At 36.8% G+C, this 25491-nt stretch overlaps 1 protein-coding gene across 1 annotated transcript; it reads right to left on the bottom strand.

Annotated features, from left to right (window-relative positions):
* Positions 1-533: 533 nt before the first annotated feature.
* Positions 534-25352, bottom strand: hgsnat (heparan-alpha-glucosaminide N-acetyltransferase). Its single transcript, XM_002934007.5, has 18 exons — positions 25090-25352; positions 19972-20084; positions 18533-18663; positions 16483-16604; positions 13349-13418; positions 10956-11025; positions 10207-10310; positions 9037-9113; positions 7049-7079; positions 6547-6707; positions 5446-5561; positions 4302-4423; positions 3480-3606; positions 3242-3328; positions 2719-2796; positions 2205-2275; positions 1064-1176; positions 534-919 (listed from the first exon to the last, which is right to left on the bottom strand). Exons 1-18 carry the CDS (start codon positions 25214-25216, stop codon positions 738-740), a joined length of 1902 nt encoding a protein of 633 aa, XP_002934053.2. The 5' UTR covers positions 25217-25352; the 3' UTR covers positions 534-737.
* Between the last annotated feature and the right edge of the window lie 139 nt (positions 25353-25491).

Genomic DNA, 25491 nt, shown 5'->3' with positions numbered 1-25491 from the left:
TCCTTCCTGCTTCGTTTTGCAACAACTAAATGACAGGAGCATGTGCAGTAGAGTGAAAAGCCGAATTCTCTGTTTGGCTTTTTCACTCTACTGCGCATGCGCGCGAGCGATACAGGAAGGAGGAAGCGCTGTAGCTACCCCGGCCTGGTGCTGTTCTCTCCTAACAGGGGCACCAGCCCAGGATAGAAGGTAACCAATTTAAGTCACTTGGGGGTGCCTAACATTTTGGCATCCCCAATTGACTTTGCCTTTCCTTCTCCTTTAAAATCCAGCTGGAGGAGTAAGGGCAGTTCTGGGTTTATTACTACTGCCAATAGCATTAATCACATTGTCTACCAGTGCAATTAATGCTATGAAGTCGAGCAACAATTGTTCTACAGCAACTGGTGCATCTGTTTTCTCAATCTGGTAACTGGGCCAATAACCACAAACAAAAAATGAAAAAGTACAGAACAGAAGCGATCAGTGTTGACCCCTTTTAGGTCACCCACTAAGACAATTTCTTGTTAGTGGGAAGCAACCATACTGTGGTACTATAAATAGACTGATAAGCTAACAAGCACAGTGTTCCCTCTAACAGTATTTTCTGCATATCACCTTTAAACAGTGAAACATGTATACACTGACCCACCTAAAATACCATTTTGAATTAAAATATTTTCAGAGTATGGCATAATTAGTCTGTTAAAGGCATGAGCCAATTTATAAGGATGGCACAAAGTCATTTAAACATGCTCTCAGATTTTCCAGAAAATCTTTTTTCTGTACAGGATATAGGAGATCAGTACCCAAAGGGATGTAGCCAGCAAGTTCTGTGTGAGGTGCTCAGCGTGTGATTGACTGTCTTGCATCTGCCATTTGAATGGGAAATAATTCTCAAATACTTCATGGCCTACATATACCAGTATAGAGTTCATCCCTAAATAAAAAAAAACAACAGCAAAAATTACACCTATAGCAAACTTTGCTCCTTTTACTACTTACATTGAAGAGGAATTTTAATGATTATTCAGGCCACCCACAAGCCAATATGTAAAACTTTCCCTATAGAAAATCAAAGTACCTGGATAGTAAAATGGAGCCCCAGACCATAATTTCTTCACATCCACTAGAAAATATATGAGCATCAAAAGGAAGTAGGCAAAGCAGCTAAGGGTTGTGATATATGAGACAGACCTGTAACATCAAGAATACACATGAAATGTCTAACAGAAATAACCAGGGATTTGTTTGAAAGCAAAATCACTTTTAATCATTTCACATCAATAAATATAGGACACAAAAGATTTCCAGCAATTATTTTAGGATTTTAAAGAATTTCCTGACTGTTGTGTTTTGGCAAATTGACAGATTTATCTAAACTGATACTTTTGTTGGTTTGGTAAAAGGTGTTTGACTGTTTCAACCATCCCCATTCTGTTCTATGGAGTGATTCAAGGTTTGCAAGGGAAATCCTGTTGGCATGTCATGGGCCTACAAAGCCAATTTTCCTATTGCCATAAACCAAAATAGTGCTGCAAATATAACTTGGCACTTAATACTGGGTAGCTTTTGTCCCATTTTTTGTTTTATTAGCAAGTAAATCAGAGGGTCTTATGGCAACTCAAACATGGTGTAATCAGCACTGCTTTTCTATTTCTTGCATCATTAATGATAAATGAATAGAATGGATGATGAATTATAAGAATCTAAAAAAACAACTGCCCTATATGTAAATTTAAATACAGCACCAATTCTAAAACATTAGACAATGTAAAACTTCTTCAGTTTGAAGTACAGGTATAGGATCCCTTATCCGGAAACCCATTATCCAGAAAGCTCCGAATTACGAAAAGCCCATCTCCCATAGACTCCATTTTAATCAAATCATTAGGAATTTTAAAACTGATTTCCTTTTTCTCTGTATTAATAAAACAGTACCTTGTAATTGATCCAAACTAAGATATAATTAATCCTTATTGGATGCAAAACAATTCTATTGGGTTTAATTAATGTTTTATTGATTTTTTTAGTAGACTTAAGGTATGGAGATCCAAATTACGGAAAGACCCCTTATCCGGAATACCCTTGGTCCCGAGCATTCTGGATAATAGGTCCTATACCTGTACTATGAAAAAGAGACCCCCAGCAATTTCCAAGAACATCACACACTGGAGATGTATAAGTCTATTATGGATAATCAGTTAATGGATAATTGCACTTACCAGAGATTTTTATTCACCGGAATGATCCCTTCATTTGTAGAGCATTTTGTTAGAACTGCTGACAGAACACCCTAGAGAAGGGGAAGGACATTTCATCTAAAAATATCTGTTTTTTTTTCAAAATACATTTGTAAGTACTGTCACTCAAAACACTGATTGCTTTTATATTGCATTGCCTATCCACATGGAGAAGCAGTTGTCATTGTTTTCTTTTGTATAAGCACAAAAGGCTTATTAGGACATAGAGAAAGCTTTTAAGGTTTGGAAGGATGCATATCACAACAAATGAGTAGGCTCCTGGAATCTCTGTGCTGCAACCAAACTTTGTTGGGGGTGTTTTATCAAATGTTTTTATCAATAGACACATTATTTGAATCAATAACAAATCCTCTTGTTTTTTATAATTAATAATAGAATTATTTTGCAAACAAGTCACTATTCAAGAATGTAATGTTAAATTGATAATGTGGAAGCTACTATCCTAAAAAATAAAGCAAAAGAAACAGCTACATACCATGATAATGGCCCATGAAAAAAATCTCACCAACACATATTTGTGCTGATTTTTGTATAATACGAGTATTATCCCAGCCTGTAACACAAAAAGTAAATCTTTTTTTAAAAACGCAGTATTGTATGTAATTAAATTCTCTAATTGTACTGTTATAAAATGTGTAATTTTTAATTATTTTTTTTAATAATAAATGTATAGAAAGGATCTCTTTTCTGAGCAGCTTACTTTCCATTTTTCATCATTGCCTGATTAGTAATGATTCAGATCGACTTGCTTACATTGCAATATAAACCCATAAACACAGTATTGTATATTGATAAAATTTAAATACTTTCTCCAATAAAAATGATTTTAATCTGGCCAAAAATACTGTGATGATTAATGGGAAAATCCTTGTTAGGTGGAAATGCAAGGTGGTACTAAACAAACCCCATATCCCAAGGCTTTTACATTTGGCATCAGACTACCTCTTCAATTTACAAACAAATAAAAAAATATAGAATCTTTAATAAAGGTTTTATACCTGAAGGCCAAAAAATGCCATCACCACACAATTGATAGTTCCCAGTAGTCCTTCTGGGTCGTACGGCATTGTTGATTTATAAATAACCTACGGAACAGTTTGGTAATATACATTAGATAGAAAAGTTCCCTTTGGCTATAATGTAGCTGAGCAAAATACCTACCATCTTTTATTTATTTAAAGAAATGTTTCTTTTCAGCAAATCAGTCAAAACCCCCCAATAAAACTTGACACTCACATTGGATGTTGGATGTTGATAAATGTGCCCTTGTCCCAGGATCATACGATCAATATAACCAGCTGCACCACCTGTACAATTAGGAAATTTGCCAAAATCTCCAATTCCACCAGGTCCCAAATACCCTCTAAATGGATAAAAAAATTGATATAACTGCATTAAAGACCAGCATACAAATACAACTGTATACTCCAGTGCTTGGTGCAGAATTACTGCTGGTATTATCCATATAATAAAGTCATAGATCAGCTCTTGGTAGAACTTAATGTATTAAAAATATGTAATGTTAGTTTGTTTACATTTTTATGTATATTTCTTTGTACACCAAAAAAAAAAAAAACCCACAAATTATATGAATAATGTTTTTTGTTTTTTTTTGCACACATCTATGGGTTGTTGTTTTTTGTTCTACTTCCTTTTTAGTTGTTAACATAAAAACTTGTCTATTTCTGCTCCCTGCTCTGTCTGGCCAGAAGGAGGGGGGGGTCATAGTTCCTGGTTGAAGCAACTAGAAAGCACTCTCCACATGGTAATGTATTTGAGGATCATACATTAGGCATGTTTTATATTTAGGATTCTAAAATATACATAGATTTTTGGAGTAGAGACAAGGCTCATATATGAAAAAGATGGCTATAAGCTTAAAGTATAACTTTTTTTTACAGTGAAGTTGTAGAACTTGTAGATATACTGGCACATCATATTGCTGTCAAATCTACAAGTGCCAAAGTCCATGCCACACAAAAAAAACCACAGAAGGTAATGTACCAACACCTATTTCCTTTGTTACAGCATCAATTAGCATGTTTAGTTAGCACTTACAAAGGACAGTCTGGAACTTGTAGCAACAGAGTCAAGCACAGCCATACTGCTTCTAATGCCAATATTACAATCCATTTAGGCCAATGTGAAAGTACATCTTGCAACAGAAAACATGTTCGGCTCTGTAAGGAGAACAAATAACACAGATAGATTTGTTTTGCAAAGTCAATTTTGCAACTCAAGAAATGATAACTAGTGATATATTTAATGGCATTAAATGCAGAATAACCATCAAGGTGATACAGATCAAAGGATTCTGGGTTTTATTTATTCTATGCCACACATTAAATAAAGCACCTTTATGCTGCTAATTATAGATTTTAGGTCAGCAGTTCTCCTTGGGCACTTTTACTAAAGTAAATTATACTTAATTTTCATTTTGGGCTAATGTCCTTTTTAAAGGAGAAGGAAAGGCTAAGTCACTTGGGGGTGCCAAAATGTTAGGCACCCCCAAGTGACTTTAATTGCTTACCTTGTACCCTGGGCTGGTGCCCTTGTTAAGAGAGATCAGCACCACATTAGAGTAAAAAGCTGAACTTTAACAACAAAGTCGGCTTTTCACTCTAATACTCATGCGCCAGCCCAAGGATTTTGCCTGCAGAAGAAACGCGGAAGAAGGAAGCACTCGCTACAGCTATCCTGGGCTCCAGGGGCACTAGCCCGGGGTACAAAGTAAGCGATTAAAGTCACTTGGGGGTGCCTAACATTTTGGCACCCCCAAGTGACTTAGCCTTTCCTTCTCCTTTAAGAAAGAAATCTGTTCATTTCTGTAAACATGTACCATTTGAATTCTGAAGGCAAACTATAATGTATCTAAACTTTTTCTCACCAAAGCCTTACTGCTTATCACAGTGATCATTGAGAGCTCACCAACTTAAAAACATCACTACTTAAATTTCAGGGCTATCAGATGTCTGGCAACAATTTCATAATGGATTCCATATTTCGAGACAAAATCATGGATCTGCAAGCATTTAATTTAAGAAGACGTAGAAATTAGAAGTTCAGCAGTAAACATAACTGCTACAGAAGCTGGCCTCAATCTTTGAGAAACAATGATTTAAATGATATAATATACAAAAGGCAAAACCACTGACAGCAGCAACTTTACATCTCTTGAACCCAAAAAACTACATAAAGTTACCTGGGTTAGTGCATCAGGTGTTGGTTTGCTGAAGATTAATTCCAAGGCAGAAACTGCTAGATATGTTAGGCTGAGACGCTGTAGAACACCCATAATACGAATTTCACTAAAAGATACTTTCGAAAAGAAACACAGTTTAAAACTAAATACTGTATTAATCTGCTCAAAACATTAAAATGAAGATCAGAAAAGTCTTATACTTCTACAGACCTTTATATTTAAAACCATATAAAACACATACAAGCAAGATCATACCAAGGGATAATATTGTCACCCCAGGTGCATTTCTCTTGCGCCCAGACTAAATCTTGCCCAGCAATTGGATACAATTTCTGTTTGATGACACAGACCAAGCAAGTGCATTACTTCACTAGATACTGTTTTGTTAACTAAGGTCATGGATTTTCTATATCCTACAAAAGGCCTATATACATCTGTTGACTAAAATATGCAATCAGCTGATTTCTAAAATTTCAGAATCCAACCACAAATTGGTGAAGTATTCTTTTACCCTTTCCAGATGTCCTTTAAGGTGATTTTGACTTTTGCCACCTCCAATATACTAAAATAATGGAAACTATCTATGCCTTTGTCCTTGCTATGATAACCTTATAAAATAAAAACAGGTCAGCAAACTCTCTCTAGAGGGAGGACTGGTTAACTCTTGAATATCCTTACTATATGATGCAAAAATCTATATTTCTCCACAAGTTTAAGGAGAAAAGAAATATGCTATCACTTATATAGCTCTTATAACTGACACAGCCTTCCTAACCCTTGCATGTAAAACAGTATATAGCTCCCATATTGGATGCCCTTGCACAAGCATGTTTATTATCATGTGTCAAAGTATAAGCAGTATACATATTTATATGTATGCAGCACAGCAGCTTTACACTGTGGACATCAAACATGAAAAACCAACTGTTTTAAAAATGTAATTTTAATTTGTTTACATAACAAGATCAGCTATGAGCCCACTTTTATTGAGAAATCCATGTTTCATTTGATGTGTATTTCAGTCTCTTTTTTAAAAAAAATATTTGCTATGATATATTACAGTATACCATAAGAAATAAACAGTAACTAATAATTACTCACAAGGACCACGGCAATAATTTACATTTATCACAAATAAGCCAATTAGGAACAGCTGGACACTCCTCCACAACACCTTTCCAAGCAGATTCCACCTGGAGCTACCTTTCGATAGCATGGAATTCAAGGAAAGATAAATTGATGTCCCCATAATAAACACAAACCTATAAAACAAAATTACAGGTAAAAGAAAATGTGGATTGTGATGCTTGGGTTAGTCTCTAAATTAGAAGACAAGAAAACTGCATTGCATGGGTAGTGCCAAATTGTAAGGTGAATATAATCACTTGCATTTTACCCCAGGGTATTTTAACTCTGAGCACCATCTTTACCTGATTTACCAAGGCTTCCTTGCAGTTTTCCAAGACCCCCATGCGCACAGTAAAGTAGAATTTACTAGTTATTTTATTTTTCCCCAATGTTAGGTGAGCAGTAGTCACAAGCACCATTACAAGAGATGCATTTTAGAGCTAATTCTTGGAATAGTGCAATAAAAAATACTTACCATGGGAAAACCAGATCTGCTACAGTTAAACCTACAAACAACAAAAAATGTAGCATTTAAAACATGACAGACTATTTTTGATAAGCTAATGTGACTTTTAATTAATTATTTTGAATACTGTTAAAGTGTGAAAGCATCTCAAGGTTCTGTGGGGGTAAATACATACAAATGCCAACAGAAAAAAAGCTTAAATGAATCAAGAGAGTTGTGCATGTGAAAGTGAAATGACAATAAAAAAAAAACGTTGACATCTCGCCAGATGCTGCATGCTTGAAAAAGTAACTAGCTAGTCCAAAATGCTCCTGACTTTCCCAAGTTTCCCAAGGCATTGTGAAATGATAAATAAACCTCCACCTTTTTTTACATGAGCTCATTCAGATGGCCTTATGTAGGAAAGTTAAACACTATCTGAATGCCTAAAAAGAGATATATACGTTAAAGTATTTTTTTTTTTTACACAGACATACATGATTTCAAAGACTGAAAGGAAACCATGATACTCTTAACAAAGCATGTCCTAACCCCCCTTTGGCTCACAGTTTAATAATACCTTCTTCATCTCATTCCATTGTAAAGTGATGAATTCTATTACCTGATTTTCTGCAAAAGGACTTCTATCACTTCTCAATAGATTAAGGTGAAGGAAGGGGGTGCATTGCACTGTGAGCTTAAGGTGGGGGGGGGGGGGGGTCTCATCCCTGCAAACAAAGATCATGGTTTATATTATTTATTTCTGGAAGTTCAGATAGTTTCCATGTCAAAAGGGGGGGTATATTCTCCCTTTAAGCAACACATGGAATGCTATTATTCTTCTTTTCAGCAGTGCAGGGTGAAAAGGACAAATTCAAAGGCTTCCAAAATATTTGGTTTCAAGCCCCTAAGTACCTCATCAAGTTATACATACATGAAACATTTATAAAATATGTGTATATAAGTTCTGCTGAGGTAAAAAGTCTTAGGAAAAAACATTAATTTAATTAACATTTCCACTTAATAAAATTAGTCCCAGGAAGGCTCCTTTTTCATTTATAAACTTATATGTGTATTTTGTCATATGTGTATACATATATTTTTTTTGGTAGGAATAAAAGAAACAAACAAATATAAAAAAGTATAGCTAGATCAGTGTTCTTAAGGTGGCCAATACCCACTGGTTACTTAACAATGAAAGATATGATCAAAGAGAGGTAAACCATGAGGTTATTCACCTTCAATGTTCAAATCTTATTAAACCACCAACAATGCTATCAGCATGTTAGAAAATCCATTTCACAGAAAATAAGTAAAAAGCCACTGTAAAAAGGTCCTTCTTCTGTCTCTCTGATCAGTTTTCTGGGAGTGGCCTGTTTTGAATCACACTGAGAACTTCCTATATGCTTACATTATAATGTCTAGGCTTTGCCCTTACTTTTCCTATTGGACCAATTCATTGGTTGCTTGTGCACTCTAACCAGCTGCATAAATTGTAAGGTTATTGGTTCATTTTTTCATTGCAACAGCATAGGCAAAAAGACTCAGCATATCATTAATCTAACATAGTTATGTTTGATTTGCAGCACTCTGTCACAGGCACAGGAAGCAATGTCAGACTGACAGGAGATACAGCCAATAGCAGTTAAGTCTGCTGCCAGTACTGTGACATTATATAAGGAAGTGAAAAAGCAACTGTAGTGTTTATAGGAGTCACTGACCATAAGTACAAAACATCTTTTTGCCCATTAAGTATGTATTTGTTGTAGTTGTTTGGTGTTAAAAGTGGTTAAGAGTACAAACATGTCCTCTTTTCTCATTTTGCAGGGCTGCCACAAGAATCCCCATAGGGCTTTGTACAAAAAGGGAAACTGGGTTCCCTAAATTATAAGCTCTACAGAGCATGGGTTCACTGGAAATTACAATATACCTCACTGCACATAATTAATTGTGATCTATAAAGAAAAATTATATAAACAAATCTAAAAATAATTAAAAAAAACAAAACAAGAGCTTACCATTCCAACTCTGATGTTTGAAGAACCAATAGCCTCCTCCACCGTAATTAACAAAAACCATTATTGTAAGAGCAAGCCTGGATGTAAAAAAAAATGTATATATAATTAATTTATAGCAAACTGTGGTGTAAGTCGATACGTACATATTGTTGTGTACAAATTAAGAAAAGTGAAGTGGATGTGCAGAAATTTATGTTAAGATGTAAGGTTGATAGACTACTCTACATGAAGGACTTCCCATTTACATTTAATTTTGGGGATAAGTTTAAAATTATAGTTGAAATGTCAATCATAAAACATGGACAATATGTTAATGAATTTGAGCTGAGTTTTTACAAATAAAACACATATATAAAAACATTTAAAAATGACAACTTGTGTTGAAAAATTAGCACATTACATATAAACATTTCTATATATTGTTGCAACAATTTTCTGACTGGCATACTGTAGCTGCTCTTTTCAAGTACAGGTATAGGACCTATTATCCAGAATGTTTGAGATGGGGTATTCTGCATAAGGAGCCTTTCTGTAATTTGGATCATCATAGCTACTAAAAAAAACATTCAAACATTAAATAAAGCCTGTAAGATTGTATTGCAACCAATATGGATTGATTAGTTTGGATCAAGTATAAATTAAATGACTTCCTTTGTATGGTTATATCAGGGGTGGTCAAGATGTCGATCGTGGTCCACCAGTCGATCCCCCGGGGATTTCTGGTGCACCGCGACAAAGCCGGGGGATGCGGAAGTGCGCAATGAATGCGTATGTACCCTGCGTTGCGTACGTACGCTGTGTATTGGGGGAGGAGTCATCGGTTGATCGCCGATGGAAAAAGTCTGGCCACCCCTGGGTTACTTGGATAAAAAAGGTAAAAGGGGTGACCAAATGATGTTTTGTCAAATTTTTTTTGACCACTGCACTAGAAAAGAAAACAATAAAAAAATGTCTTGTATACTCACTAAAATATGTACTACAGATTGCAGATGCAGATGCAGATTAAATCAATGAGTGTTGCAACATGTTTAGGAAAACAATAACAATGGCAAAAAGAAAAAAAGAATTGCCAATTTACCCTCAACTGCTCTCATATCCACATGAGACATTTGTATCACGAAATGTCAACAAAGTAACAGAAATAAAATACAAAAAAAGTAATTTAGTTACCCTCTAAAAGTGTCAAGCGAACGAAGTCTTTGAACTGAAGGATTCCAAGCTCTTGAATAGGTTTCCTGGCTAGATATATCTGCCCTGTTAGGGGATCCCAGTTCCTGAAAATGCAGTATTCATTTTATTCCAAACTTAACATAATGAATCATAATGAATGTGTGAAAGTAGCAAAATAAGCCGATGTAGTATATACATCTCCCGTCCCCTACAAAATACACCTAGAATACATATAATTTAGCTATGAAAGTCAAACTTCCAAATGAGTGGAACCAAGAGTATAGAATAGGGGGTTCCAAGTCTTTCGGGTAAGTTAAAACTGGAGCATGCATTATTATATAACTTTTTTGAAGATATTAACACAGTTGGTAGAATGTAAAGAAAAGTAAAGGTAACTGACCTACCGGTGATTTCCAATTTTTTGGTTTATCTTAAACCATCAAAGCATAAAAGTATAACTTATCAAAACATGTTAGTGACATAGACGTTATTTTCACTCTATTCTAATTAAATTCTTGTCATGCACCAATCATACCAAACTATTTTATAAACAAATATAATTGACAATTATTATTAAAGTATTAATAATGTATTTATGAAACAACAGTCTACTTTTTAGTTGTAAACAGATATGTTCTAAAAAAGAAAACCTTTCTTGTAATAAAATAAAGAAGAATAAAAATAAAATAAGAATGTAGTGCACAACTGATGTCAGATGCTTCTTTACAAAATATCTTAAAATAACTCACCGAATTAACAAGACGGTCAGTTTCAATGGGGTTCATCTTTTTATACAACCAATTTCGGACAAGAGTAAGCCTGAAAACATTAAAAAAAATTAAGCAAATGATGTAATTGGTGGGTTTTAAAGGAGACGGAAAGGCAAAATCACTTGGGGGTGCCAAAATGTTAGGTACCCCCAAGTGACTTTAATTGTCTACCTTGCACCCCGGGCTGGTGCCACTGTTAGGAGAAAACAGCACCAGCCTGGGGTACCTGGAGTGAGCGCTTCCTCCTTCCTGCTTACTTTTCCGGCAAATTCCAGTGGCCGGCGCATGCGCAGTAGAGTGAAGAGCTGACTTTTCTGTTAAAGTTCTGCTTCTCGCTCTACTGCGCATGCGCGCGCAAAGCAGGAAGGAGGAAGTGCTACAGGTACCCCGGGCTGGTGCAATTTTCTCCTAACAGGGGCACCAGCCGGGGTACAAGGTAGGCGATTTAAATCACTTAGGGGTGCCTAACATTTTGGCACCCCCAAGTGACTTTGCCTTTCCTTCTCCTTTAAATAACAAAGGCAAGGAATCTAAAGAAATAGTAAAGCTCTGTGGCTTTAAAGCCTATTCTTGTATTAAAGAAATAAAAATTTGTCAGATAGTACGGCTCATCTGTAAACTCAGTAAGCAAAGTCCAATTTTGAATGCAGTCACCATGTTGCATCATTGCAGCCACAAGAAGTCATTGCTTCTAACACAGTTGCATTGCTCCTGATGCATTTGCGTCCACTTCGCCAAAATGTACGCAATTGCACTTGTGCCTTTTTGCAAATTGGGCACAGTTGACCCTAATATTTTTTAAGTCTGCCCAGCGTTATTCCAATGTTCGGCATGAGAGTGACAAGTGCGCTTCACCTATTGACACAGGACACAAGGAAACCCTGGAGCTACCGCCTTGGTCAGGATGTGGAGGTAGCCCCAGGGTTCCCCTGCATGAATAGGCTTAGCAGTGCCCAATTCAGAACAGAAGGCAGAAATGTGGAACGTGCCAAGTGCAACTATAGGGGAGTACCTTTCTGACAACAGAAATTAAACCTTTTTTTACAGCTATTATAACATTATATTATATTTATAATTTTGCCATGAAAGCATTTTTACATAACCTATCTGTCCCCCATGTTCCTCTTTGTGGGGTCTGCCATATTTGTGCAGTAGCATTAGAAGCAATAACTGACAATCTGAGAAGAACTTGTCCAGTCAAGTTGGCAAAACAGGTTTAGGTCAAGTAACAATTATTTACAAAACCAGCCCTATCAGTGAAAAAACGATCAACCTAACCTATAGGTTAGAGGGTCCATGTGACAAAAAGAAATATGTCGTAACTACTTTAATATGCTTTCATTTTTTGGTGTTACTGTTCCCTTAAGCTCCTGAACTGTCCTTTTTGTAGTTCAATCTAAAACTACAAGAGGTGACAAAAGAAAATAATATTTTAAAACCTGTTCTTCACACTAATAACTGTTGCATTTAAAATAACTAAAAACTTAAAGTGTCCTCTAACAGCATACAAAGATTACTTGGTATTTGTCAGTTATCTCAAATTAGATCCTAAAGCTGACCATACATGTGGAGAGTCACTCATTTAGCAAATATCACCAAACAAGTGGATCACTTGCACACTAGGCCGGGCATAACCAATTGCTGGCCCTGGGACCAGCAATCAGATCATAGTAAGTTACTATTTACTGGATTGCTGTCACAAACCAGTAACATGGTTACTATGGTTAAATAATCCTGAATCTATTTTGACACATCATATTACATTATACTCATACTGGTAGGTACACGGGTAATAATTGCTATATTAAGAGACAACCATGCATTTTAGTGCAGTATTATTAGATACAGGAAGAACAACAATTAAACCCTCAATACTTAATATATTTTCTATGCCTCATTAAAGGAGAAGGAAATCTCTAATAATTTGGAGGCGCCAGATGTTAGGCATCCCTCAGTGATTATAATCACTTGCCTGATACCCCAGAACAGATTACTTCTTTGCAAGCACTATGGAGCAGTCTCCTATGCTTCTTCCTTCTTCTCACCAGGTGAGCACGTGCAGTTGGCCTTCTCACTCTTCTGCACCACATGCTGGCCCAGGGCAACAGAAGAAAGAACAAGTGGAATAAGAAGATGGCTCAGTAGTGCTTGCATGGAATTACACAAAGCAAGGTTTTCTACTAAAAGCACTAACTATCAGGTAAGCTATTATAATCAACGGGGCGGGGGGGGGGGCACTAACATTTGGCAAATTCCTTCTCATTTAAGTCAATAATTTTTTGTTTGTTATTTTGCCATTTGCATGGATATATATTTTAAACTGTATTTACTATGCAAAAAGATAATTACTGTTGCTTGATTCAGTTGCTTACCTCAGCAGAAACTTGACCACAAACACAATGATAATAAGGCCCATATAGGTAAGAACAGCAATGAGAATCGCTATAAAAGATAGATTAAGGTTAAACTTGGTGGATTTTGGACTTTTTTCATTTCAACCTAACTATGTAAATACATGCAAAGTATGAACAAAAATAACTATACAGTGCAGAGTGCTTCTCTGTTGTGTAATTGAAAATCAAGCAGATTCTAAATGTTAAAATTAAGCTGTAATGATAAAGTAATAGGCAATTGCTCATCTAAAAGAGATTCTAACAAGCGAATATGGAACTTTTTTATCTAATGCAAGAGGGTGAGTCCTAGGACACAATGTCTATCACTTGCTTGACCACCAGAGTTGGGTTGCTGCTCATTATCTTCTATAGAAATGTACGCTGTATAAAGAAAAAAAGTGCTACACCCTCAATATTTGACGCAAAAAAAAAATTTCACCACCATAGTAACAAAAATTAAAAAAAAAAATGACACAGAAAAAGCGGGACATTCATTGAACTATCCGGGACAGCAGGATGCGCTATAAAAACCGGGACTTTCCCGCGGAAAGCGGGACAGTTGGGGGTATGGTTAAATTGGAATGTGCCTTACAGCCACTAGACTCCAGACATCCTTCTATAATCTCCTTTTTAACTTGTTTAAAGGAGACATATCCTATAAAAATTAAGAATGTACCAGAGAATTATACTCCTCTAGATATAGAAGGAATGTGCTTAAAAAAGTTGTATTTCAGACTGATTTATTGAGAAATTCCACCAAAACTCCACTAGTCCCGCCCATCTTTTCCACTTCCTGCTGGCTGAATTCTCTGGATGTGCTGAGGAGCCGGCGGCCCTCCAAACACTGCACTGTAAGATATGACCAATCAGCAGCTAGGCTGACCTGATAGGGAACTGAAGCCTGTCTTTGCTTGTGTGAGTGCAGGGCTGTGAATGGCTCTCCCCCTCCTACTGTGCGTCTGGCAGGGACCATTAGGACACGCCCACTATCCATTTCAAACTCGGACAGAGAAGTGATAGGATCTTTAGGGAGCTCCAATAAAGGGGCCATTTTTACAGATAGATTTTTAGCACAAAGTGAAACCAGCACCGTATATTATTCATGATTGCCTACAAAATTAGTGTTTTTCCCATTTATCCTATATGTCCCCTTTAACATATGTCTCTACAGCTGTATAGTACAGTAGCCAAAAGATAAATTCCAGATAAGTCTATCGGTAATGTTATTTATTACTGGTAATCTTCTGCCTTTGACCTACTCCTTACTACACTGCTAGACCTAAGGCTTATGCTACACCAGGCTGTTTCTCCATCTGCGTATAAATTCAGGAAATGGACTGACAGGCATAGCATCAGCCAATGTGCACCCAGATCTGATTTCATGGCGGAAAAGTAAAAGCAGGCATTTTTGCACAGAAATTTGCTCTGTGTGCACACAGGTTGCATTTACAGGAGCAGATTGGCTTTTTGTTCCACCTACATATAAACAAAACAGTCTGGTGTGGCATTTAGACAATGGCACGGAGAGAGATTACCAGCATTTTGCCACCCATACAATTTACAGCACAGTAAGCAGGCAGCAAAATGTTGGGATTTGCCCTCTATTGAACTAAGTGGTAATTATGTGGACCTTGTCAGTGCAGTCGTGGGTCAGGCAATTGCAGCTTAGAAACACTCTTTGCTGTATTTACAGGTGATAAACGCCTGACCTGCAAATGCAATGACAATATTCAGTCTATGATCATAAGGGACAATTTAAATTTTTTTGCCACTGACCTGCTGAATTACAAATCACTATTGCCCTTACTAAGGCTGCTGTCCAAGCAATCTGTGTTCTTCCAAATTGTAATAAATATTTTAATAAACTGTAAATAATATTAAACTTTTTACAAGTAATATCCAAATACCGTATATACTCGAGTATAAGCCGATTCGAATATAAGCCGAGGTACCTAATTTTACCTAAGAAAACTGGGAAAACTTATTGACTCGAGTATAAGCCTAGGGTGGGAAATGCAGCAGCTTCTGCTAAGGCACACTCAGGGGTAACAGGTAGAGCTCCACTCAAAAGCAATTGCTTGAGCATTTGTAATTACTACCATTTTTTCCTGGTGCTTTGCTTTTAGAGAGAGAGAGTTAGTTAGTAAACTTGTATTTTGTCCTAGCCATGTACATTGTGCCTGCCATAGACAGTAAGTACAGGACTTAAGTGTTCCTGTTGGGGATGCCCATATGATGCTCCATGCCACCATTCATGAATACAGTGCTGCCTATGGGTACTTAACATATGACAGGATGCAAAGTGCAATAATATAGTTCCTTTTGCCCATTCTGAGGTTTGCACCCAGCCCCACACATTGTGAATGAAGTCCAAAATTAATAAAATAAGTTCCAGAATTACTTCACTCTGCTAAATTTCAATGATGATTAACACTGCTACAATAGAGTGGCTTCCAGACCAAAAGTCAAGGGTAGGGTAGGGGGTTCTTGACAGGGATAGGAAGGGATGGTAGTAGATGCAAAGGCCAGTGAATCAGGCAAAGGAGGTAGATTTTGTTCATCAGGAGTGGAAGGAGAAAGTAATATACAATATAGACAGGTTACCTGGTGTGGAGCAGCACTCCACCCACCGTACTCATGTCAGAGTATGTCTGAAGTGAGGCAACAGTGAAAGCCCTTAGCAAGTCAGCGTCTTCGGATGTGGCCAGTTTTCTTCAATCATACCAACCCAATGCTCAAAATAGAGTGGTCATTTGTCCTGGGTATTAAAGGTAATGCATACGCGCGTGCACGCATGGACATGTGCGCCCGGTCGGACGGTTAATCATAAGCTGCATTTACTAATTGACTCGAGTATAAGCCGAGGATTCTTTTTCCAGCACTTTTTGAGTGCTGAAAAACTCGGCTTATACTCGAGTATATACGGTAATATTACACCTTTTATACACTTCAAATACCCATTAATTTGCTTCTGGTAAAGAAACTAAACAGGGTATGAAACATTTATGGAAAAAGGGTTGATAACCTAATTCAAGATTGTGCGATATGCCAGTTCTATGGCAAGAAAGAAAAGGCTCAGTGCAGAAAGAACATTAAGCTGAAAATATACTCACGTATGTAACTGTAGGCAGGATTTTGGTTGATAATTATTTCACATGTTACATTATCACTGCTAGAAAGGTTACTCTTCACCCACAATGAATAGTTACCAAATTCCCTAAAGTGATAGTGCATTCTGTAATAAAAGGAGAATATTAACAACTTTAGGATACTCTTATCTAAACAACAAAAGGTAGGAGAGTTCTTACTTATAGAACAGTACTTGCTTTTGCATGACAAATCATATAGACGGCAGAGAAGCATTTGAAGAATAAAAACAAACAATACTGTCCCATTCAAAAAATTTTTTGGGTGTTCTTTATAATGGTAAGTAGAATAAAAAAATAATAAAAAGCAGAATAAAAAAATATTTGTACTATTTCATATATAGAAAGAACACCAAGGTGTAACCATTGTACAATGACAGTTCTTTACAAGCAAGATTACTAAACACATATCTTGAAAAAACTAGAGGTGGCATATGGAATTTGATGCAGCTTTGATAAAAAGAAAATCTACTCCTTATTATTGTCAACAGGGCAATACATTATATATATATGTGTATATATTTAAATACACATATTGATGAATCTAATTTCATTTTAAATATATAAAATATATATATATATATATATATATATTTTTTTTAAAGAATGTAGAGTATACTAATACTTAAAATTACCTAAAATCTAAAACCCCTGGTAGATCTATCCCAAAAATGACATGTGCATATTTGAGCCAATAAACATTTTATACATTTAAAATATTGATTTTTTTAGTTACACATTATTCAAAAAAGTACACATATTGTTCCCTTTCCATTTCCTTTTCTGGCCAGCACATTTTTCAATAAGAAAATACCCACGGTAAATAAACAGGTATCCTCAAAAGTCTGTGATAGATTGCCACACCATGCAAGAAAATGTAATGACTCCTAGATTAAACTGTCTATAACTAATATGTAACTTTTATTTATTTTGCCTAAAAATGAAATACATGGTTAAAAACCTATAAGAATCTTATGTGTGAAAGTAAAATCCCACTAAAATAGCTTGAATATATGACATGTACCCCACTATTGTGGATATACTAGTCCCACATAAACTGAGAATTCAAAGTATCATATGCTATCCAGTGTGTCTGTGACACCCCATACAACATCACACCGAATTGCATTGCAACAGCTGTGAAAAATCCTTCAGGAATCCAAGCCTAATTCCAGTATTAGGCTAAAGGAACATTAGCCTAAAGTGGGAAAAACTGAGGACATCATTTCACAGCCTGAATTTTACACATACATAGCAGTTCCACCTCGAGCGTCCTCTATATACCTCATTAAAAATATGAGGAAAGGGGAAAAAGATTGCGGTTACATGCATTTTGCCTGCATAACCAAACTGACTTTTTGAAGGCCCATTTATTTTCACTTAGAAGATAAGCAGAAAAGAAAATTATGAAAAAAAAAAAAGAATAATAAAGACGTCTATGAAGATTCTCATTCATCCAGGTCATTATATACAGTATCTAGTAGAAATAGGCCATTTATGCCAGCCTGGAAAAACCATCCCTGAACAGAGGAGGGGGCCTGTGACACCGCTTGTCATCAACATACAATGCCGCTTTGACATCACCCCGGCGGTTTCACAACAGTTCACACTTCCAGTCATGTACTTTGAAGGATTAGCACCTGCATCAATGAAAATCATGGTACTATTGTGACTGGATCATACCTTCTTACACCTGTCAGTTTCAGCTAACACCTAACTGAATAAGTTCAATGGAACCACTGTGATTGTACTACAGTATCTGTGACTGTACTACAATCAAGGGTTTAAATACCGGGGAATTCCCTACCAGTCATTTGAACTGAAGAAGCGTTTTCAAGAAAAAGTCCAGTTGTTTTTAGACTTAATTCTACTAGATACTGCATAATAAAGACCACTTGAAAGGATTGCATTTGCAAATAAAAGTTAAAAGTAAACTTTTCCTTAAGTCTGTACATGAACCAAAGTAATAAGTATGCTTGATTATGTAAGCAGAGATTCTTTATACAAAATAACTCACTGGCAAAGTTCCTTTTGTCCTGATGAGTCATTCAACAGCAGAGTAACGGGATGCTGAGTTTCAATAACTGCAGTTACTTGGTTTCCATTTTGTTTTGAAGCCCCAATTCTTACTAAAGTCTGATACAGGCACTGACAAAAAGCAAGATAAACAGATGCTTTAACAAGAAAACATTATGTAAATAAATTGATAAAAACAATGCCCCTGTAACAAAAATGTCCAGCATTTTAACAGATACTTACACGAAATTTCTTAAAATCTGGGAAACATGGCTTATATATAGGCACTAGTGATGTGTGGCATGGCCCGATACCCACAGGTCGGGAGGGTTTGTGACAACCTTGTCACATCATTTGTGGGTTGCAGGCAGCTTTGGGTTGAGCTCTTCTACTCGCCCTCCCTGCCCGCAACCTTACACTGCTGGCTGCCTCTTCCGGCTTCTCTATTTACACACCCCGCCCCTTATGTGACATCATTGCGGGGGCAGGCAGGCATGGGTCTATAGAGTGGAGAACCCGGGTCGGGTAGGGTTTGGGGGGGTTAGGGACGGGTGCGGGTAGAGGTTTTCTTGACCAGCACATCACTAATAGGCACGGTACAGACTACCCTAAAACTCTTCTCTTGCTGTAGACTTTCTCATTGACTTATGAAAACTGGATCACAACTAACTTGTATCTGAACTAAGCGAACAAAATTACTACTAGATTTAAGCTATGACAACATAGCCTGTCTACTTTCTTATTATTATTGAGCAGTGTTTAGTTGTTTATTATTCTAAATATTTGTAAGATTTCCGCTAATGGGACTAGGGAGGGGTTCCCTGGTAGGAAATACCTCTAGGATCCTTTTGTATCTATACAGGCTAGTATTTGCTTACCTAATAAGACATAATAATCACTAATTAACAAGATACCAGACTACACTTATTTCGCTCAGCCATTTGTTGGTAAATGAATCAGTCTGTACACATTTTTTTTATTTCAAATAAAAATGTATTGACATAAAAAAATTCAATGCCCTGCAGCAATTACTAATAGGTAGAACTAGGTAGGTAGGTATAATGCAAAAGCATCTTCCTTTATTCCTTCTTGTCATTAAGGAGGAAAATATTTCCCAGTATCTTCTTCTACTATTACTTTGTTAGTGAGATTACTTTCAGCATATAGTATCTGCAAGTAGTTTCCTCTTTTATCACATTTTGTTGTCACCACTTGCTTTTGTTTTCTAGAGTTAATTTAGAACAACAGATGCATGAAGAACAGTGGTTAGATTTAAAACAAGTAAAAAGCTAGGGCAATATGAGATTTTTCAACAAACTGTAGCTGCAATTATTTTCCAGAAAATAATATGCAACACAAAGGTTATGCTCTTCTGAGACCAAAAAAAAACCTCATATTTGCTGTGCATGTTTATCAAATTTTCACATTGTCTTATTTTACCTGGTAGCATTGGTCTGATCTCCAGTAGACAACAAATCCCTCATGATGTAATGCATTGTTAATAAGTAGCAATGCCTGATCCATCTTCAAATGAGATGGTCTCCTTAAGACATCTGTTGATAAATGCACAAAGTTAAATCAGTTTTGTCTATGACACTATTGTACTTTTTATAAAAACACAAGCACAATGCTGATCTAAAGACTCATCTTTACAGAAGCATACAACAGAAACATACAACAGAAGAACATCACTTTTCATTACCAATGTCTGGAAAAATCATATTTCCTTGATTCCATTGCCCCAAGGTCTTTCTTAACTCTCTTTTCTCAGCCACTGAGACAGCACATTGTAAGGAACTAGGGAACACACTCCTATCTACTGCTAACATTACTGAATCCGAAATACCATATCTAAAGCACACAGAGCGATGACAGTGAACTGCTGCTCACTACTAGGCACTACTTGCCTTCACAACTCAGATTCAGTGACACAGAAATCTATAACAGATTCTAAACAAGCCACTGAAAAAAAAATTATATATACCTGTACACTGTATATATCTTATATCATATGCACTCAAAGGACGTCATAAAAGTGAAAAAAAATCTAAATTTTTTTAGTCAACGTTTCGATCTCCTTATGAGACCTTTCTCATAAAGAGAACAAAACAGTGACTAATTAATTTTCAGTAGTCTTTTTCCAGTTCTTGTATGCATACCTTCTACTTTCTGACTACAACAGCTAAATCCATGATGCAATAACTGACAATTGCTAGAGGCACTTTTATGGGGAAGGTAAAAGTGATTCTTTAATAAAATAGGAAAATAAGATATTTCACAAGATATTTTAAAAATACTTTGAAAAGAGGATGTTGATGTTTTTAATAAGGAAACAGAACACATGGTAAAGAATTATGCAACATGCTTTGCAAATGTTCATAGCCAAGCTCTCATGATTTGAAACTGACTCACAGATTAAAATGACAAACACTGGCATATGGGCCAAGATATACAGTCCTGAAAACAATACCAGTTATAAAACAATACCAGATCAATAGGAAACAAAAGATGTGTTTGTTTGGAGGACAGATAGCTATTTTGTCAAGTATGGGTTATTAGACCTGGAGAAAACTTTGCACCACTACATTTCCTACACCATTTGCTGGAAAGTATAAACTGATGCAAAATGGAAATTGTATATCTATTAAATGAGCTTCAGATACTTTTCTTCTGTGATAGTTTGGGTTAAGGTTTTGTGACTTTAGTTACTGCTAAACATGTTGCAAATACTTTTCATAGGTGCATAGTGGAGTGCCCACTTATATGAAAAGTGCTGCACAAGGGCATAACATATCCATGGGTGTTGGAGGACACTCTGGTAACATAAAGTATACTTTAGCGCACTATCATATACCAGCATAGAAATTGTTAATGTCATCACCATCAAAATGTACAATGAGAACAAGACAAAGTAAAAAGCAGTAAACATCCCAAACAGATTATACAGTGAGATGCAGCAGAATCCGTCACCCCAACCACATTATATACTGAGAGGTGCTGCCAGTACAGTACATGTTGGCACTACATGCACCGAAACAGTAAGACTGTGGATTCTTGCACCACAAGCAAATTATACAGTGAGAGGCAGTGGGTGCAGGCACCTAATGCATATTATATACAAAAAGAACCAGTTTTGACTGACGCCACAAGCACATTATATAAAGTTCTCTTAACGTACTCTTTTTTTTTTTCTTTACCAGAGTAAAAAAAGAGTAAAAGAGTATAACACATGTAATTCAGAGAATGATGTATATGGTTTGAAGTGCCCATGTGGTAAAATGTATGTGGGACAGACTATAAGGAAAGTAAGAATCAAAATTGGTGAACATAAGAGATCAGTGACTAAACACTTTTTTGAGCACAAACATAATAGTGCAAGTCTCAGGTGGCTGGTATTGGAACATGTAAGCTATTAAGCATTTTTTGTAAAATTACTAACTTTGCCTTTAATTTTCCAGAATGGACTTTTGAAATCTCATATGGACTTGTCTTGTATGACAGAGTAAGTAGGAGACGGATACCTGCTTTTTCGATATCTTGCTATATACACTATATACCCATGATACTAGTAGTTTGGTGCATTATCGGAGTAGACCAGTAGATGGCAATGCTCTGTATTGCTCTGAATTGGATGTATGTATTTCTATGAGTCTGGCCACATGATGGAGCTGACACACTTGTTGGCTTTGTGGGGTTTAAAGGTAATTTGGGTTATGGTACACTGTTGTAAAAGCACCTGATGAAGAATCAGTGGATCTGAAACATGTTTTGTGGTATAAAATAATAATCACAATTGATTGATTTGGTTCTCCGGAGTGCACTCTTTGCTGATTTGTGAATTTAGTGATCACATACTATAAATGCACCCAATATCTCAACAGCCATTTTACTGTCTAGAAAAGGATTAATCACTGGGGGTGCTAATATGTTAGGCTCCACCCAGTAATTAAATCACTGACCTCAGACCCTGGGTTGCTGCACTTCCTCGCTAAAAAATACAAGTGTGTCTATTGAGTGCTATGCCTCCATCAGGTTTGTGGACAGGTCCAGTACAGTAAAGTTTGTCTTAGTGTCTAAGTTCCAGTTTAACTCTACTGTACATGTGCACATCCCAGAATAGCACAAAAATACCGACACAACAGGACTTGTTTAAGCGTAATAAACCCTGCTGATTTTTAATAGTAGCAAACCATATAACGTTTCGGGGGCACACCCCTTCGCCCAAAACGTTATATGGTTTGCTACTATTAAAAATCAGCAGGATTTATCCCGCTTAAACAAGTCCTGTTGTGCTGATATTTTTGTGCTGTTTGGAAAGTGGTGGAGAGTGACGAAGTCTCTCTAAATACTGTGCACCAGGTGGAACAGAGTGGAAAGGCCAGAGTGTGCTGGTAAGTGTGGATTTGCACATCTCAGAATATCCACAAGGAATCCCTAATCAACTTTCCCATAAACATATACAGGTATGGGACCTGTTATCCAGAATGCTCGGGTTTTCTGGATAAGTGATCTTTCCCTAATTCGGATCTCCATAACTTAAGTCTGCTAAAAATCATTCAAATATTAAATAAAAAGATTGTTTTGCACCCCAATAAGGATCAATTATACTTTAGTTTGGATAAAGTACAAGGCACTGTTTTATAATTACAGAGAAAAAGGAAATTATTCTTAAAAATTAGAATTTGCTTATTAAGTCTATGGAATATGGCCTTTCTGGATAACGGGTTTCCAGATAATGGATCCCATACCTGTACTGAACATTTCCAGTGGTTTTAACACTATTTGTAAATAAAAAAGCAACTGAAAACTGCCCTTGCATCCCTTTCTGTTCTCCGGTTTCTAATGTTAAAATAATGTACAGGTACTGGATCCCTTATCCGGAAACCCGTTATCCAGAAAGCTCTGAATTACGGAATGGCCATCTCCCATATCCTTTTTCTCTGTAATTATAAAACAGAACCATGTACTTGATCCTAACTAATATATAGTTAATCCTTATTGTAGGCAAAACAAGCCTATTGAGTTTATTCAATATTTATATTATATTATATATTAAGTCTATAGACTTAAGTTATGTAGATCCATGGAAAGATCTCTTATCCGGAAAACCAATGGTCCAGAGCATTCTGGATAACAGGTTCCATACCTGTAATGGAAATAGCTTTCCCATAAAATCTGTAAGGCTAATGTCTGACGGTGAGATTAGTCACCCACAGTTAAATCTCTGCTAGCGTGGTCGACTAGTCTCCCTGAAATGCCTTTCCACCGGCAACAAAGTGAATCACTGGTGTAAAGGCATACGCATTGCTTTCTTTTTCTGAAGTGGTGCGAAGTTTCCTCCTGCAGGCAATTTCATGTGACTTCGGAAAATGAAGCGATGCATATGTCTGTCCATCAGTGATTCCCTTTATTGCTGGTGGAAAGGCATTTCAGGGAGATTAGTTGCCCTTGGCAGCCAAGACTACGGGTGACTTATCTCCCAGTGGGCCATGAGCCTTAATCAGCTTCTGCTACATTGTTTCAGGACTCAGAACCAACACTGCAGAGAATATAAACAACCTGACAGAAACAGCTTGCAGTAGAAATAACTCATAATAATTAATAACTTTAATACACCATTAATATATCAAAATATAATTCATATTATTAAAGGACATGTCAACCCCAAAAATAACTTTTTTCCTAATAAAAGAAAACATAATTCCAAGCAACTTTATTGAAAATGTTTAGTGCTTTAAAAGTTATTTGTAAATGTAATTTGCTGAACTCCTGGTTATGACTCCTTAAACAATGTTGCAGAGGTCAGTCTCCCTCTGCAAGACAGGTCTGTCAGTCTGTTGCCTTGTGTAAAGGTCCCCATACACGGGCCGACTATAGCTGCCGATATCGGTCCCTTGGACCGATTCGGCAGCTAATCGGCCCGTGTATGGGGAGAGCAGAGCAGCCTGGCCGACCGATATCTGGCCTGAAATTGGCCAGATCTCGATCGGCCAGGTTAGAAAATACAGTCGGATCGGGGACCACATCGGCTCGTTGATGCGGTCCCCGATCCGACTGCCCCATTGCCGCCCACATAATCCGATCGTTTGGCCCCAGGGCCAAACGATCGGATTATTTTTTTTTTTACCTAAATGCTCCCCGATATCGCCCACCCGTAGGTGGGGATATCGGGGGAAGATCTGCTCGTGTATGGCCACCTTTACATTGTTTCAAATGCCAGAGCCACCAAGGGCACAGAACAGAAAAAGACTGGAAAACACTACTTCTAATAGTAATTATATGTATGAATAAGTCAGAAACCATTGCAAATTTGTAATGAATATATATTGCAAAATGGCTTAGAATTATGTTTTTTTTTTTTATTAGGCAAAAAAATATAATTTGGGTTGACTTGCGCGTTAAAATATAATAAATGCATATTAAAAAACGGCTTAGAATTACTTTTTCATTAGGCAAAAGTGTTTGGTGTAGATTCCCTTTAAAATATAAATACATACTGTGTAATAATAATACTACATAGACTATTCAGGAAGTGAGCTCAGTGCTTTGCTCACTTACTCTGTGCAGGTAGGCTTATGAGGGAAGAGCTGGTGCAGGTACCCAGTAGAATCATGCTCAGGGCAGAGACTATAAGAAGCCAATAGGTGGAACAGCAACGGGGCCACAGCAACGTCATCGTGTTCATGCCAGGACTGCTTCCACCAGATTTGCTCTCTGGGCTTTTCCACCTCTTTTTTCGCCTCCACCGCCGTCTCCTGACTTCCTCTTTTCTTTCCAGCTCTGGGATCTGTATACAACTCCCTCACTCGATCTGTCTGGCACGATTCAGCCCCATCACATCCTGTAATGATCTCACTCCTAGCTAACAGCAGGACTGGTTCAATCTATATATTTAAAACCATGTATTTATTAACTACATAAAATAGCCCAACGCGTTTCCTATCAATGTTCTGAAGATGC

Source organism: Xenopus tropicalis, chromosome 1 (assembly GCF_000004195.4).
Source record: "Xenopus tropicalis strain Nigerian chromosome 1, UCB_Xtro_10.0, whole genome shotgun sequence".
Lineage (NCBI taxonomy): Eukaryota > Metazoa > Chordata > Amphibia > Anura > Pipidae > Xenopus > Xenopus tropicalis.
The sequence above is the reverse complement of the archived record's forward strand: the minus strand, read 5'-3'. Positions and strand labels throughout refer to the sequence as shown.